This window comes from Montipora capricornis, chromosome 14, assembly GCF_036669925.1.
Source record: "Montipora capricornis isolate CH-2021 chromosome 14, ASM3666992v2, whole genome shotgun sequence".
Lineage (NCBI taxonomy): Eukaryota > Metazoa > Cnidaria > Anthozoa > Scleractinia > Acroporidae > Montipora > Montipora capricornis.
Window position 1 is genome coordinate 6436288 of NC_090896.1, and position 18545 is coordinate 6454832.

Here is an 18545-nt window from a genome sequence, read left to right on the forward strand (position 1 = left end):
CAAAAAATTGTTCGCTGGAAAAGGTGGCCTTTATGAATTCATCATGTTTCATAATATGCGTGCTTAACTGGATAGTTTTTATGGCAATAGTAAAGCATTTTCGTGTCAAAATGAGGTTAGCGTCTTTCTGTTGTGCTAACTTAATTAAATATAAATATACATTTTGCCTCGTGAGTTTGTTAATCTCGTTAACCAGCAATGGCGTCGAAAGTCATTGCAACGCGGATGGCGTTGTAGTGCATCTTATGTTGTTTGTTTCAATAAAATGTTTCGCTGGAAAAGGATTCCGTGATATTTTCTGCCTTTGTGAATTATCATATCATGTATTGAATTTTCGAGCTTAAGGTTGAAATGTGATACGGGAGGATATTTGTAGTATTGCTCACGAAAATAAACAGGTCTGTTGGAAGCGTGCTTGAGTTTCAACAAAATGAGCCCCAAAATCAGCAAAAAATTATGACGCCGACGAATAATAAAGTAGCTGCTATTTCCAAAATGTCGGAATTACCTGGTGATAAATAACCTTGTCTTGGAGAGTAAATTTTTGACTTAGCAGAAACAATGGTCGACCCTCAAGTGTTTGGGCGATTGTGATCTTTGTTTTGACTTCGCTCATTTCATTATCAAACTTTATAACACTTGACAGAAAAAGAAACTTACGAAAACCCGGTATCTTGCCATCATTTGACACAGATGCTTCACTGTTTGGCGAGTAAACATGCCGTGGTAACGTAATCACGGCGCCCGCTGAATTCCGGCCATGTCACTTTCGATTTTGCGATTTATCTGAACGTAGCAAAAATCTCCCAAAATGTTTGTCGCTGATCGTAACTTTTTATATTCTATATTCACGGTTCAAAATTAATGTTGTTTTCATGTCGTAAATATTTTATTCTCGATCGACCGTCCCGGAAACTTCCTTCTGCTCTTTCTGAAAACTGTGTATCAATAGTTATTTGCTTTTGCATCAATATTTGTTTTGCATAAAGCAAGCTAACAAAATCTGTACCTTGCTGAGTTCGCATTTGTTAGCGTTAATAGTATTAATGAGGGGTTTATTGTTTTGGTCTCCCATCCTGACACTAACCCCGCCGAACAGGGTTTAACTTCAGTGAACTTAAGTATTACAAAACTGTCAGATGCTCAGAGGGCACACTTGTGGTGAAAAGAAGTTGTGAGGGAACTTGAAAATTATCAACATGTCAGCCCAGAAGCCAAAGTTTCTCGCTTCTCTTTTATTTGTTATTCTTCAGAGACTGGAATGCTGTATTTCAATACCACACAATTCAGTGCCTTCTGATTTTCTGTAACACGTACCACGGGCAACCCAGTGTATGCTTCACGGAAGCATCTCGTTCAGGAAGTAAATTGGGTAGCAACCATCTTGGAATAGACCACTTTCGATATATTGAAATTCAGTCCGAAACAAAAGGCATCATCTCGAGGCTCTGGGGAATAAATATAAGGATTTGTATGAGTTTATTCCCCAGAGCCTCGAGATGATGCCTTTTGTTTCGAACTGAATTTTAATATATCGAAAGTGGGCTATTCAACCGGACGGGTATAAACGGTGTAGAAGAGAAAATGAAAGTTTATCGTCAAATGTTTACGTCCAACACTTATCCTGAAATTCCACGGATCGTTGTAAGAAGCTGAACTGGCAGAGAAATATTCCAGAATATAATAATAATAATAATAATAATAATAATAATAAGTTTATTAATACACTTGAATGGCAAATTTGAATTTCAAAAACTCAAGTTTCCAAAAAGTTCACTTAACTATTAATATTATTCATGCTTGCACGCCCTCATTTTAATGAACAAAACAAAAGACCAAACCTCCTGAGTATTATCACATGATCTGTATTGGGAAAACAAAATGTACAAGCCGAAAAGGTCTATTGACCAAATCCCTTTCCCGTCAATTCTTAAACTGAATGGCCCCTCCCTAATGTCATCCTATCGCAGGATGATCCTTTGCAATGTAATATTGTTCTTTGATGTTATTGCGTGCCACTTGCAAGAGTTGCTGTTACCTGGTAGCACTGTGCCATCTAAGGTCGTGTTGGGAAAATTGTCATTTTGAAAGATGTGAAACGATAAAATTTCTTCTCATCTTAGGTGATCAGCACGTCACAGTATCTAGTATGTTCACAGCACATTACACAGCACCTCTCAAGAAATAAAAGATTACGAGATTTTAGAAGCTTTTCCATCGATCTCCATTTGTACCCGACTGGCTTTTTTACAGCTTAAAGTCAAGTAAAGCGAGTTTAAAATGCTAGAAAAACAAAATACGGAGATTTAATGGAAAGAACCACCTTTCCAAACGAGATTGGTTTTCGTAGATTCTCAATTATCCTTGGTATATCAAAGAACGTAGCGATTTTTTCAGTCAGAAATGGTTAAAAAAAGACTCCCTAATCGGGGCAAGTAAATCATGGTTCTTTATCCCCCGAAAAATCGATCCGAACTTTTTTCAAGTGTGGCAACCTCTTGCAGAAAATCCATTCTACATTATGCCTGCCCTAGTCAAAAAACAGGGAGAGATAGAGAGACTACATCGTGCCATCCGTGTGTAAACGTGATTCCGTGATATGATTCCTTTCATATGTCATCTCATTCTTTGAACGTTTATTTTGGAGCGAAGTTTCTTATTGAAAGAACCAGGTTTCGAACCACACATAATAGCTTCCCATTACAACTGTAGTACAGTTTCTAGTAGAACAATTAATATTTTATATTTGAAGGAAAACAAAGTACGTTGTAGAATTCTGGAGCATTTTCGTTTGAATTCTAAATGAGCCTTAATTACACGGGCTTTTTTTTTCTGCCACGCTCCAACTCAAGAAACATCATGGTGAACTGAAACGATAAAAATTACATCTCTCTGACCTTTGTCCAGAAGAAATGAGAACCAAATTTAAGTAATGTGTTATGGAAGGATTTGTCAAAGGCGTTTTGAGTCAAGGTTGCCGTTCTTCTGTTAGCAAGGAATTTTATTGAAGTCAAAATGGCGTGGCCATGGACATCCAAGGTGAAATATTCAACATCCGTTACGATAAAGGAATCACTGAAGGTATTTGAACAACAAGTAATACTATTTTTCCCATCTTTTACTTCGACTCTCTCGAATTAGGTTCAAGCTCTTAGCTTTGAGTAAAACAATACTTGAAGAGGACAACATCAAAGTCACCAACTTGTATAGTAAGAATAGCTTGCAAAGTGAAGAGTGCTACAAGCTGGAAACTTCGATGCTCAACCGTTTTCTTTTTAATGGTTTTGTTAAGTATTTAACTATCTCAGAGGATACGAAAAAGAATCGCTCAGATTTTATCTGAGAGATTGATTCAATGATCCAAGATTATGATTTCCATCCTTCATTGTAATGAATTAACATACGAGCGTATTGTGCAACTGAATTAGCTTTTATTTTAATGCCAAGTATGTTTTAAGAATTAAATCTGGTATTATCTTTGAAACGAGGGCGTACTGAAGAACTTAAATTTTACATCAACTGAGTAGAAATTATAGTAAACTTTTAGACGGAAAGAGATTCATTAAGCTGGTGGTTTCGCGATCAGATGAGGGGGGTATGGGGACCTCGGAACTCAAAATTCATCTTTCACATCGGTCATTTATAACTGAACAAGGTATAAGCCAAATATCAGAGACAACTATGGGGCCAACGAAACGACATCAGTGAAAACGCCAAATCAAACTATAAGTGAGTGTTTCGTGATAGCTATCTCTTTGTTGTTCACGTTGTTACTTTTGTGTCATGTATCCTACATTTGGATTGGTTCGAGCGACCAGAAAGAAAAGATGGAGAAGAAAACGATTCACTAGCTGTTATATGCTAACGTTTTTTTGCCAGAGAAAACGGGAAAGAAATCTACCAAAAATACTAAAATGCGTGCTACGACGTGGTAAAACGCGGGGCCGGGGCTGGGACTGGGGCCGGGGTTGGCGTCGGGGTCGGGGTCGGGGTCGGGGTGTCTTTTTTTTCCAAATTTTTTTGTTTCAATTTTTGACGTTATTCTCCTGTAACGTTATATATGGTGGAAATTCGTCAAAAAAATATGGAACATACGGAAACTACGAAAGAGACATCTTTGTTTGTTTTTCGAAATTAAGAGAATTTTTCTCTGTCCTTCTGTGGGCCCATTTCCATCAGTAGGGCTAACGCTCACATGGTTCATATGGGATAGAAATCTAGCACTTCACATTACACTCTATTCAGTTAACTCTGTTTAAAAATTGGAGTTTTTGTGGGGAATATACGCTAACTCCGGTCCTTGAGACACTGAAGACTCGCTGAGCTCCACATTTTAAAACCACATTTTAATGTTTACTTCGATAAAACCTCCACAATACAATTAAAACGAAACAGAACATAGCCACAGTTCCACGATAGTCGTCACACATTGTTCTCATTTGCTTGTTTGCGCAAAATTGTTTTCAATGTTGTTCTGTTTTTTTTTATAGTTATATTGGATTCGATTCCGTGACGTCCGAATAGAATTGACTAGCAAGTTAACGTGCGACTCTGGCTTTACTAGAAACCGTATCTAGTAAAGACAGACAACAACATGACATCAACACGAGCAAACGAGCAAATGAAAACGTTGCATGACTGTGTGACGAGCATCCTGTTTTTTTTTTTTTTCTCAAGAAGTAAACATTGCAATGCTGTTTTAAAGTGTGGAGATCAGCGAGTCTTCAGTGTTTCTGGCAGTTGGCGTATATTTCATAAACTCCAATTTCAGCATTTTCGGAAATTATCTTAATTTCGAAAAACAAACTCCGATTTTCGGAAAGACTAAGTCAGATGCTCGCAAAAACCAACTTCGATTTTAAAAAACCACAAAAAAAATAAAAAAATTAAAAAAAGCAAAGTCTGATTTCGAGAAAAAAAACTAAGATGTCCCTTAAGAACTTTCGTAGCTTCTGTAAATTCCTTAATGTTTTTGACTAATTTCCACCATAAGTGAAGGACAGATGCCGGAAATTCGAAAACAACAGTACAGGAGAATAACGACAAAAATTGAAACAAAAAAAAAATGGGAAAAAGTAAAGGCATCCCGACCCCAACCCCGGCCCCGGCCCCGCGTTTTGGCTACTACCCCACCAAACAAGAATATCATTGGTTAAGGGCCCACAGACGTATTTTTCGCACGTTGCTAAGGAAGTGAAATATTACTTCTGGTAACTTACGTCATCATATCATGAGCTGAAGGGAAAGCCCACTCACAAGCAAAAGACACCGCACAAACTGTTGTTTCCATCGAAGGTTTTTCCTCGCCCTTCCTTTCGCTCGTTCTAAGATCAACTGCGCATGCGTAAACGAACTGACTTCCGGTTTGAGAAAAAAGCTAAATTTCCGGCGGTTTTAAATTGAATTAATTTTTTTTTACATGTCACGTTTCACCCCCAAATACAGAATATAGCTAAGCATTGATTTTTTAAAATCATCTTTTTTGAAAAAGTTATGGGTATTTCAGTATCGTTTATGTCTTTAAAAAGAACATTTTTCAAAATAAAAGAAAACCATGCTTGGCTGGATGCAAAATCGAATACAAAATATCAAACCATCGATTAAATACCCAAATTGCGTAGCACGGAGACAAATTTAGAGTTTTCTTTCATTGTTCACGTGACCATGGGCGTGGCATGATGACGTCATATTTAGGGTCATTGGCTTACAAAAGTTGGCATCTGACCAAAATAATGCCAAACTCTCTCAAATTACTTAACCATTACATCCTTAGCAACGCACCCCAAAAAATACGTCAGCGGTCGCTTAAAAGAGGAGAAATAATCATGCTGCACGAGCGGCACGCGTTTTAGCACATATTTTTGCGGTACTCTGGTACGACGACATCAAATCACCAAATTTGAGGTTTTACAACAATGTGAGTGTACAAATGCAAACCTTCCATCCTCTATTTTACTCTGAAACCTGCTCGTACCAATTTATTTTTAGGATGATTCGCCCACATTGTGCGACGTGAACGAGATGGAATAATCGTAAAAGACTTACGACAGAGAAGAATTATATTTCGAGGTGACCCTTTCGTCGATGTCGCCGTCGTAGATCTTTAAGTCCCTATTTTCCCTTTTTAACCAATGATATTCTTGTTTTTCTCTTCTTAACCAATGATATTCTTGTTTTTCCCTTTTTAACTAATGATATTCTTGTTTTTCCCTTTTTAACCAATGATATTCTTGTTTTGTCGCGTGGCGATTGCAGTAGCCATCATCGTTGCTTCATAGAGATCGCCTTTACGCGGAATTTTTAAAAACATGTAAGATAGCAACTTTGAAGAGAGGATAAAAAGTCATGGCTATAAGAAGACGTGTGACTTTTGAGAAGATCAATGTTCATTCATGATTACGACACGTTTCCCAGACAAGACGAATTTCTCTATTGCTGCATCAAAATATCGCGATCGTTGGAAGCGTTCAGGCGAATTATTCTGTGTGTAAAGAAGCTCTAACCTACATCATGTCTGGTGACCGATTAAAAGTTATATTTTCGCGCGGAAATGTTGTCCCTATTCGCTTATTTTTGCAACCCTAGGTCAGTTAGCTTTGGTTATCAAGGTGCGATAAATTGAAAGCAAAGATCATTTTCTTTTCATATTTGTTATCTTTTACAATATTAAGTCCTTTTAACCAGCTTTAACCAAAACCTAAGCTCAAGTATAGATGAGAAAAAAGAAATTTCTAAGGCTCTTACCTTCCACAAAGGTGAACGATGGACTTTAATCTGAACACGGGCCTGACTTGGCTATTCTGGAAGCGCTTCACTGCTGAAACTGAATTTATTTCAGTACCATCAATGAGGGAGAGCTTCAATTAAGGCCACTTAGTAGCATGTTTTTCAATCCCTCTTTGTCTCAATGTTACGAAATAATATAAATTACAACTAATATTTACTTAGTCTGGAGAAGGCCCTCAAAATTTTTTCACAAAAACTCCTTTTCTCTAATACAAACATACCGTCACCAAAGTAAAAAGTGGATTGGGGCATGAGGATGAAGGTGAAAATTTGACTTTAAAAAACTCTCCCTTTCGGTAACTTTGACGGGCTTATGAAAGTACCGCGAATCCATTCCTTTCTAGAAATGTGTGAGTTTTCATGTGTCCTAAACTCTTATTTATCAATCAATTTATTTACTTATTTTTTTCGTTGGCATCGTTTTAACTTTTTCTTAAAAGGAATTTTGTTGCGCGATCATTGCTTTTATCTATCGTTTCGTTTCTATCGTGACAACGTTCTTTGCGTGAGGAATTGTCATTTTGTTACATTACCTTTTAGTAGTGATTCAAAAATGTGTTATTTCAATTTACCTAATTCATTAATTATTTAACATTTTCTTAAACTGGATCTCTCTTTGTATTTATATGCGATATATGTTTACAGTTTCAGAGGGTGCTCATAAAAAATGTCTTGTATTCAAATTATTATGCCAATTGTGCTCTACTATTTTTCTAGGACTTACAGAAAATTAAGCAACTACTTTTGCAGGACCTTTCCCTTCGCTTAAGCTCCATCCCAAAGCGAACGGAAAGGTCCTGGGAACGAGAAAATATAGAACAAATCTGTTGATGGTTCCAACCCTCAATTAGTCTAGTCTTAGGCTCTTGTACAATTGGGTTATAGCTTCCTAACATCGTGTGCATTATGTGCGAAGAGAGTGTTTGTTTAATATGTGCTTAGCTTATAATAACTATTCAGGCTATTAAGATCTGTTTCCAATGCATTTTCGGCAATGTCTGTTTAGTCCCCCATGGATTTTTCATATCAGAGAAATATTTACTTTTTCTTAAGAGCATTTGGTTTGCAGTTTTCATTAGAAAGCAACATTAATGGTTAGTTAAACAACATACGTACATCCTTTATGGGCTTTCAAAGAGCGTCCTATACTGAGGCAAACTTAATAATGACTAAAACACTAAATTACAATAAAATTGGATCATACATCTTTTGTGAAGTTCTCGTTTAAGACTGTGCTTGAAGGCTGATACTGAATTCAGAGAACTGTGTAAAACCACACTTGAAGGAGTGGTTACAGAGCTTAGCTTTGTGTAACCGCTTCCATTCAAAGTTCAGTTTAATAAAAAACCAGGAGTGTTATATCGAGGCCAAGCCGAGTAGTTTTAGACCGGATAAAAAAACGACCTACGAATTTATTGAATGGCTTTAAAGACATTCCACAAAAAGCGCGTCCCGCTGGAGTCCATTCTGAGGGGGAGAATATTAGCATATAAGAAAAACAAGCTATGCTATGCCATGCCCTTTAGTATGCTTTATATAAAGAGTTGTTATGAGGAGTGTTTTATCAGTCTTAAAAGCTCGTGCACGTGACGTTTTATCGGTGATCTGAGAGGGTGTTTCGCTCGGGAATTATTAATAAGTTTTAAACAGAGCGATGAAGGCTGAGCGATTCAGCTGAAAAATATATTTCGATCCCAATCGAGGTATTTAAAAGTGTCCTCATAATGTGCATTACACTGCAGGACTGGGAGGATATTTCTTTACCTATCATGGGATGCACCATTGGATATGTACAAATTAAACCTGGTAAAACTATTATACAATATAATCAGAGATGAATACGCCCTCACTGATGAAAGATTTAGTCCTAAGGCGAGATAGTACATATATATATATATGTAATAAGGAAATAACTTCTTGAGGCATATATGTTTCTAATCGGTTAAATACTTCAAACGTTTCGCCGTTTAGAGCTTCGTCAGTGAATGAAGGTTATAAGTACAAGATTGGTTTATGTAAAAAACTTAGTACAATAGCTCATTAATTTGATGGTGTTAATCTAGATTTAGAGCTCGTCCATTGCAACCATTGATAACTTTCTCATGCTTGCGGATTTCTAGTATAGCGCTTCAATGATTTTACGCGTGCGGATGTCGTGGATGTTCCTGTGGAGGATTCCCCAAGAGATATCTTGCATAGATGGTTTGTTATGGTTGATCAAATGTGAATAAACGGTCTGTTTCACCATTATGATATGTTCTTTTATTCTGGATCCGATAGTTCTACTTGTTTCACCGATATAAACCGTGTCGCAGTGCGAGCATTTGATTTTGTATACACAGTTTTTTGTTAGGCATTGGTTAGTTCTTGTTGAAGAGCCGCACGTATCACAGGGATCTCGGCAGCATTGTTTTTCTTTGGGCGGCGTGAATATTCTTGATGATGAGGAGCCATTGATATAGTGTACTCTGATGTTATCTAGACCTGTCCGTTTTAAAACTGCTTGTGTTTGCCTCTTGAGATCTTCGTTGATAAATGGCACTCTTCGACCTACAATTTACATCCTGTCTAATGGAATAAAAACGGCCTGTACAGGCGCTGTGAAAGATCTTATTTTCAACAAGATAATGTTTGCATAGATCACATTTGTTCTTACATTTAAAACATCCTACGGGAGTATTATTGCTGTAATGGGTTTTTTTAGGCCTTGCTAGAATCTCTTTTATGTTTTTGGGTCTTCGATAAGAAGGAATAATTGACCCCTTTGGGAAAATCTGGGATAGCAATGGCGATTCATAGATAAGATGACTAAATGATTTGATGATTTTGCTGATGTTTGGTAGATGAGGGTTATAGTCGACTACCAGAGGAAAGACGATTTTTTTGTCTTTCGGTTTCGAGGCGAGTAAGTCCTCCCTGGGTAGATCTTTTACCCTTAAAAATTGCTTATTGACTTCCGCTGGATTATAACCTCTCTCAACGAGATATGTCTGGTATTCATCACTACGTTGGTCAAATTTTTCAATGGTTGAAAAGTTTCTGCGAATCCGGGTGGCAACTCCAAATGGGATTGCCTTAGTGCAATGCCTTGGGTGAGCACTGTTACGTAATAAGTACATATGATGGTCAGTAGGTTTAGAATATACATCCGTTTGAATATACCCGTCAACCAATGAAAGTGTGAGATCTAAGACGTTGAGAGAGGTTTCAGATGATTCTACAGTAAATTTTATGGTGGGATATAAAGCATTAATGAAATCAGTGAAATCATTAAGTTTAGTGGCACCTTGCGTCCATAGATCGAAAATGTCGTCTCTATACCGCCACCATAATCTGGGTTTGATTGTACCGGACTTAGCCTTTTGGTCAATAACTCCCATTGCTAAATCAGCGTAACTACAAGCATTTTTCGGGCCCATAGCAGTTCCATGAATTTGTAGGAAATGTTTGCCCTGAAAGTTGGAATTGTTGTGTTCAAGACAGATCTTGAAAGCTTCAACAATACATGGAGTGGATGGGACCTGAATTTCACGCGAATTGAGAGCATCGGTAACAGCTTTAATTCCCAAGTTGTTATCGATGTTTGGAAACATCGAGACAACGTCCCAAGAAACGAGAAGAGTACCTTTGGGGAATGGCCCATCCTTATTTAGATCTTCGATTTTTTGCAATAAATGAGTTGTATCTTTGACAAAAGAGGGAAACTTTTGAGCTAATGGTTTGAGATAGTATACTGTAAAAGCTGAAAGATTTTCAATAGCTGTCCCGCAACAAGATGTAATTAACCGTAAGGGATTCCTTTCTTTATGTGTCTTAATTGTGCCGAAGGCTTCGCCCGGTTTAGGTTTGTTGTTAACAACCCAGTTAGCGATGTCCTTATCGATTTGTCCCTCGAGTAGCCACTTATTACTCCAGTTACTGATGCTGTGAACGGAGTTGATGCTAGAATCCGAATCTAATGTTTCATAATGGAGTGGGTTTTCTAGCTGGCCAAGCATTTTATCAGAATATTCTGTTTGGTCAAGGATCACAAATTATATATATATATATATATATATATATATATATATATATATATATATATGTACTATATATATATATATATGGGTTTCTCTCCTACACTTTCTCTCTCTCTATCTCTCTCTCTCTCTCTCTCTCTCTCTCTCTCTCTATATATATATATATATATATATACTATATATATATATATACTATATATATATATATATGTACTATATATAATAATCTAAGAATAGATATCAAGGTCGTCGTCCCCGATTTCCACATATTTTATGTAGAATTCAATTTGGTAGAGATGCGCCGTGCTGCATGGGAAATTTTGCGTCGGATTAGTTAAATTACTCCAGTAATTTTAAGCAATGAAAAGTAAGATCAGTCCTTTAATAATGGAGCTTAACTTTAGCAGTTGATCAGTTCAGCCAGTACCTAAAGAAATGACAGATTATTAATTTTAAATTATGAATATTATCTATATCTTCCCTGCTACAAGAGATCTCTTTTCTTTTGCGTTTGCTGGTCTGACAAGTACGCGAAAAGAGACCTCAACCATGGTCGAAACTCACTGTGTTGAGCATGCGCGGCGGTTACTTAACGACCTAATCATCATCTCATACTTTGCTTTTGGTCTCACTTAAGGAATGCGCGGGAAACAGTGGGCTCAAGTCACAGTCGGCAAATATATCATGGGTCGTGCGTTTTGAACAATGCCGTCTAAGCTCGTGGACAGCGGTTGGATCAAAGTGAGTTAAAGGTCTCTTTTCCTGTACTCGTCAGCCCAGCGAACGTAAAAGAAAAGAGACCTCTAGCAGGAAGGAATGCATTTTACTTTACTTTTCAACTGTGTGTAGAACAAATGGTTTTCATTGTGAGGACGCGGAATTTCTTGAGCCCCTGGGAGATTCCGTCAAGGGTTTTGAGAGAATCATTTTAATGATCAATGATGTTTTTCTTTTCTAGACAAACTGCAGCCACATGAGATGGGCAAAGTTGAAAGCAGTTCTGAAGAACGTGCTTAAGACGGGAAGGAGGAGGTATTAATTCTTGCCTTTCAACTGTGTGTGGTGATAAATAAATAGTACATTCCCCTAATTAATTCTTTGTCTTCCATCAGCGACCTTTGGAAGATAACCGCTAAGTCCGCTTGCTGTAATTGTACTGTTGTGATGAAAAATAAAGAAATTCTGCTCTTTTTAAAACTTTTTGTTTTTCGCTCCACTTGAATTTCCAGGGAGAGACAAAAAATACAGAAATGCACCGTTTCCGTGGTAATAGTGCAATCAGAGTGCTCCATTTAGCTTGAGAATTGCTTGCCGTATAGAGCGAGTTTCAATCGAATGTCGTTAAGACCAAAACCAAAGTAATTACCTTGGCCAATCAAAAAGGATGGAGACAATCCAGTAAACCAATCAAAACTCGAAGTAATTACACGTAACCGACACAAAACGCGGGAACTGTGCACGCGCGCGCCACGTTTGGTTTTGGTTTCACTTCTGATTGGTTGACAAAATGGCGCGAGAACTTTGAAACAATCACTGAGTGAAGTAATCATAAACCAAAGAAATTAGCTAATTACTTTCAACACTTAACTGAAAACCGCTCTAAAGCCCCGGCCAAATCATCGAACAAAGTTGGATCCCACATGCAACATTGTTGGATGTAAATGTTGAGGTAGTGACAAAACACTATTGAACATTGTTTGACGAATTCAAGTTCAAGTTGGCGCAAAATTTGAAAATTTGGCGTAGCGTTATGCTACTGGAGTAGCTTGGAGTTGTTTGAGGACGAAAGGGACGTGTTCACACAAGGCAAAACCAAAGAATGGTTAAGAGAACGTGTAGAAAAGGGTGTGTTCTTTGCAAGATACATCCGCGCTTAGGAGATGATGATTATGAGCTCGGATCAATTTGCAGGAATTTTAAACGCTATTGAACCAGACACCTCCAAACAGGGATAATGATTAAGACATGGCCTTGCTTCCTATTCGCTGATCAAGGTTTGTGGCTGTTCATTAACAACCACGACGTCCCCTTGGTCCTTGTCCGCCATCTCTGTTGCAAATGATGCTTGAAAATAAGATAGCGATTTGTGATTGGCTAGCAGCGCGAACGTGACTCGATTCAGGACACAACTTTGTTGGAAGAGCGGCAAAACACTGCAATATTGCTGCGTCAAACAGAATTGTTGGTTGTAATGTTTGATCAAAAGCAAACTCTATCCAACATTTGATCGAACAAAAAATGTTGGACGAACATCTTCCAACCTGGGCGCGGCCAAACTGTCGAACAATGTTGGAGCCTTCAATCCAACTTTGTTCGATCGTTTGGCCAGGGATTAATAAAGTCGGATATTTTCTTTTGGTGCACATATTAGATTTTTCTATATATTTCTTTGTTAATTATTTCCAAACAGAACATGGCGCATTAGAGGGCGAATTTATCTGAAGGAGGCAATGAAGAGGTCACAGAAAATCTGGAAAATGATGCAGCTATGATGACCGTCTTAAGGTGAATTTGTATGTCTTTCAAACTTTAAAGAGTAGAAGCGGCATTATCTTTGCTGTCAATTTTGAAGTACCATTTTTTCCGTTTAAGGAACAAAGGGAACAAGAGTGTGTTGGAACACGGAAGTGATGACTTGGAGTATGGACGGTGTATGTTGAGATCGGCTGGATCATTCGGAAGCAAGGTTCATCTTTATTTCTATATTAGAGAAAGAGAAAAGTTGCATAAATCTTATCACCGGGTTTTAAAACATCTGTTTTCTTTTCTTTGGAATTGAACTTTGCTTGTTTTTGAACGCGGATTGCCCAAAGCGCAACACGCAAAGCGTGCCTTACTTATCTTGTGTGTGTGTGTTTGTGTGTGTGTGTGTGTGTGAACACTTATGAGGCCTGTGTAGAATAATGGGCTCTATGGACTTTCCAAACGCTGTGCTTTTTATTTATTTATTTTGATTCAAACAACACCAATCAACTTTTTGCATTTGCAAGCCAGGGTACGTATGACATTTCGTAGGCTTACAAAGATGTAGTTTTTTATACATGCAATCATGGACAAAAGTGTTGGGAAGGTAGCTTCATTTTACAGATACCCCACCTCCCCCCCACCCAACTTCCTTTTCAATGTTGGATTTTCCAGGGGGGAAAATGGTGACTTTTTTTACCTGAAGAATGAAGAACTCCAACATTGAATATGGGGGAGGGGGACCACAAAAGCATGGTATTTTCGAAATACTCCAGCCAATAGTTATTGACTGCTGACCCTTCTAAAGGGTGCTTATACTTAAATGCTGTTTATCAGCGCTATTTGAAATGGGTGCTTAGACTTAAAACGCGAGTCTCGTAATGCTCGCAGATTATCCTCTTCTTCTGGCTTCGTCTCGTACAACGGCCCATTTTTTGCAAGCTCATCACCGTCTGCAACCCCTCCACTGTTGTTCAGGCGTAGGCCCCAACATTTCACTTAAACAGCCAAGTAGTGCAGGTGTTAGAGAGTGTTCTAAAGAGAGACATCCTCGCTGTGCGTAGTTAAGGTGGAGAAAGAGGCTCAAGGGTCCCGGAATTTCCATCCTACAATATTTTTAAGCTGATAGACGTTGAAGTGCATCCTAAAATATTAAAGCAATTTGTGGTAGCCGAGATCGGCACCCAAACCAGGAATAAGATCGGTTCAATCATGGTAAAACGGCGCTTATATTGCAGTATAAACTACGCCACGAATAGCAGCTTCCAGGTGCTGACAATGGAAGGGACTATGTATGACCATGTGTTGATGAACTCTGGACTCTGACTAAAGAATATCAGCAAACAGGGCATCACATGGATTAAATTTGAGCTCGAAAGAAAAGCTAGAGGTCCTTAAGGGGTTGCAGAAACCTTTAGAGGCAAAAATACTCATGACTCCCGACGAACGTGACAACAGCAACTGACGACACATTAAACTCAGCAGTGATCGAAATATCCTGGAATCATCGACCTGTCTTAAAAAATTGGTTAATTGGTTAGACGTCGCTCAGACAGCTTCGCTTTTCCAGCTCATCTATGAGCGTTTCTATCTCGCCAGACTTCCATTTTGGTTTCTTTGTTTCGTCCGCCTCCGGTGCTTTTCTTTTCCTTGTTGCAATGTTGATCTCTACTTCAAAATCGTCTGGCGTGTCATATTCTGCCATTGTAGGATCAGCTGATCGAAATATTATCGCCCGGACGTACTACAGCCACACACAAAATTGTCTTGCTTTGCTACCGTCTTTTCTTAATTGCGCATGCGCTTACTCAACAATGTTGAAAGAGCGGGGCAAATGACTTCAACTCCGCTTCAACATTCCGAACATTCCAGACAGCAAAAGAAATTTCAACATTGCCATTCAACAAAATCGAAAGGATGTTGAAGCAAATGTTGAAGCCGCTCGCTAGGGCCTTAAGAATGAGACGACAGAAGGAGAAAAACAGTATAGGCAATTAAAACTGAAGCAAGGAAAGCATGAAAGGGGACAAGTAATCTTGGATTGAAGAGATTTCCCAGAACAATGAAGACAATATCTAAGAGAAAAAAGTAGACATGCAAAAATTCTCCTAACCAAAGCAAACTAAGGAACACTCAACACCATTTAGGACAAAGCTTAACGTGGAAACTGCTAGAAAGGAGATACGACAATCTAAGAAGATAGATAAAATACATTTTGTGCCTAGACTATAATAATAATAATATTATTATTATTATTATTATTATTATTATTATTATTATTATTATATTCTGGAATATTTTTCTGCCAGTTCAGCTTCTTACAACGATCCGTGAAATTTCAGGATAAGTGTTGGACGTAAACATTTGACGATAAACTTTCATTTTCTCATTACTTATATTGCGCCTTTTCTATACAATATTCAAAAGTGCATCACAGTAGTACATCACTTAATGACTAAACTTATACCTCTTAATGTAAATCTTACACATCTTTCAATAAAGCTAACAAACTAATTACATTTAAAAATCTAACATAGAATAATAACCACTGTAGACGAACTTCTAAAATAATAATGGATTTAAGAAAATTACTGAGATAACTGAAATGATTCCTTGTATAAAAATGTTTTAATTATAGTCTTAAAAGATTCTAAGGTGCTTGCTTCCCGTGCAGACCTAGGTAACTTGTTCTATAAAAGGGGAGCGGCTATTTGAAATGCTCTGTCACCTACTGTTTTCTTAATGTAGGAACTATCTCATCATCAGCCTAACAAGTCATGATAGTGAAGTCATGTTAACTATTTTGTTGAATACTTTTAGACTAGTGCGCTCGACTCCGGATCGAATGGTCCAGGTTCGGGTCCTGGCCGGGGACATTGTGTTATGTTCTTGGGCAAGACACTGTACTCTCACGGTGCCTCTCTCCACCCACGTGTATAAATGGGTACCGCGAATTTAATGCAGGGGGTAACCCTGCGATGAACTAGTATCCCATCCAGGGGGGAGTAGAAATACTGCGAGTCGCTTCATGCTACAGAAACCGGAGATAAGTGCCTGCCCAATTGGGCCTTCTGGCTCGTAAAAGCAGAATTTTTACCTAAATCACGTGCAGAAGAGTAGGCAGTCCTTGAAAATGGTGCAGAGCCGCGGAGCAGATCACAGTCAATCTCTTGAAATTGTGTGGGAGAGTTTCCTTAAGTTCAGTATGAACAAATCTTTAGTATGTATTTGTGAATTTCAAAGAGATTTTTTGACAAAATCTAGCTTGCAGCCTCAAAGTGATCTATGAAGATGTATTATTGAATCAAGTCCGACCTTTTGATGTCACAGTTCTGCTTTTCCCAGTCTCCTTACCAGGCTAAGCACAGTTCCTTACCCCACCAGTAGTGAAAATTCTGATTTTTAAAAGGCTAAGGGACATGGAAGGAAAATCTTTATGGAATTTTTCTAATGGCAGATGTATTTGCGGCGGTCATTTCTTTCCCCCTACTCGACCTGCTAAACGATTTCTGTGGTGTAAAATTCTTAGCCAATCAGAGTTAGGCTCATAAATCTTCAGAACCAACATGAATGGAACACGCAAAGTACTTGCGTGTTGTCCACGTAAACACAAGTCAAATAGGCTGGTTTCGTATTCTAACGGTTGGACTGGATCTAGCATGAAATGGAGGCTAACGCGGGCAATTAATTTGCATAAGAAAAGATTTCCCCGCATTAGCCTCCATTTCATGTTAGATCCAGTCCAGCCGTGAGAATTCGAAAATGGTCTATTAATGGCGCAATAATTATGCAGAATGCTATTAAAAAAGGTTGTGAGATTTGCAGTATGAAAAAGTTGAGAAGCCACCAGGAGGATACAATCAAGTATGTTGTGGCCGAGAAGAGACGCGATGTTTTCGTCAATTTACTTGCACAATTTGGAAAGTCCTATCTTTATGTAGCCTTGCTTGTGGTGTTTTCCTCTGTGCGGTGTTCTTCTGAGATGAACACCACCACAGAAAAGGGGAAAGTTGAAAGCACTGACCCTGATTGCTTGGACTACCCCATCTACATGTATAATAAATTTATGGTCTACTCCACTCCTGACATCAACCAGAATGGGCCTTATGCGTGATGACGTCTGACTGGCTAATTTCACGACCAAGCCTCGTTTGCACATAATTATTCACATCATTTGGACGTGCAATACTGTTCGCACGTGGTTTTCTTTACAAGTTCGTTCCTTTGGGATTTAGCTCAAGCCAAAATTGACAAGTTTGACTTTCGAATTCGAGGCTTGGTGGTGATTTTAGCTAGTCAGACGTCATCATGTATAAGGGCTATTACTTGAGGGGTGAAAATAAGAACCATTCTTGCTACCGTCACGGTATACTTGATTATGTTGTTGACATATGTGACCTCTCATGGGAAAACGTACACTAACGACTTTCTGGAAACAGATCAAATGCTCAAAACAATAAACAAAACCAAATAAACACTATAACATATACATGATTACATTAATAAAAAATCGAGTGCTAAATCAATTAATTATTCCTAAAATAAATAATTATATATGCCGTATATTTAAATATCAGACTCTGTTAAAAACCCTATAGTTATTTAAAATGATATGTCAGAAATGTTATTTAAAAGCTAAACGACAAAAATATGTTTTTAAGTGTTGTTGAACTTTATCTAGGTTATGAATGCTTCTGATTTCCGAAAAGAGCGAGTTCCATAATTTGGGTGCTGCCATAGTGAACGATCTATCTCCCATTGTCGCAGCAGATTTTTTCAATGGTGGGGTTAACAATATTGCATTATTAGACCGAAGACTGTATTGAGTGTTTGTTTTCTGTCTGATGTGCACGAGACTAGCTATATACGAAGGTGCCATGTCGTGCAGTGCTTTAAAAGTAATTAGGATGACCTTAAATTGTATTCTGTTGGTGGCAGGCAGCCAGTGCAGCTCTTTTAAGAGAGCTGTAATGTGGCAATATTTTGATTTCATAAATACGACACGTCAGTGGTGGATCCAGGGTTTTTGTTAGGAGGGGGTGCACCACTAGGGAATGACGTAGCTGACTGGTGATGTTTTTTTTTTTGCAGAATTCCAGTTGTATTAGAAAGCCGCAGGTCTTCTCGGGAGGGGGTGGTGCGCACCCCCTGCACCCTCCCCCTAGATCCACCCCTGCACGTGCAGCGGCATTTTGCACTCTTTGGGTTTTAGATATTTGGAACCGTACGAGGCAATCCAAACAAGAGGCTATTTATACAATAATCGATTCTGCTGGT

General features: G+C 38.3%; 1 protein-coding gene across 3 annotated transcripts in view; it reads right to left on the bottom strand.

The window, feature by feature from the left end:
* LOC138033496 (microfibril-associated glycoprotein 4-like) overlaps positions 1-7053 on the bottom strand; it is a 43471-nt gene extending 36418 nt beyond the window's left edge. For 2 of the 3 annotated variants that reach the window (XM_068881245.1, XM_068881244.1), the window contains exons 1-2: positions 6945-7051; positions 6745-6823 (exon numbers count right to left, since the gene is read on the bottom strand). In XM_068881245.1, the coding sequence (XP_068737346.1) occupies positions 6745-6823; positions 6945-7038 (173 nt within the window). In that variant the 5' untranslated portion in view covers positions 7039-7051. Of the gene's footprint in view, positions 1-6744; positions 6824-6944 lie in introns of all 3 variants that reach the window. The other variant, XM_068881248.1, reaches the window with a different exon arrangement.
* Between the last annotated feature and the right edge of the window lie 11492 nt (positions 7054-18545).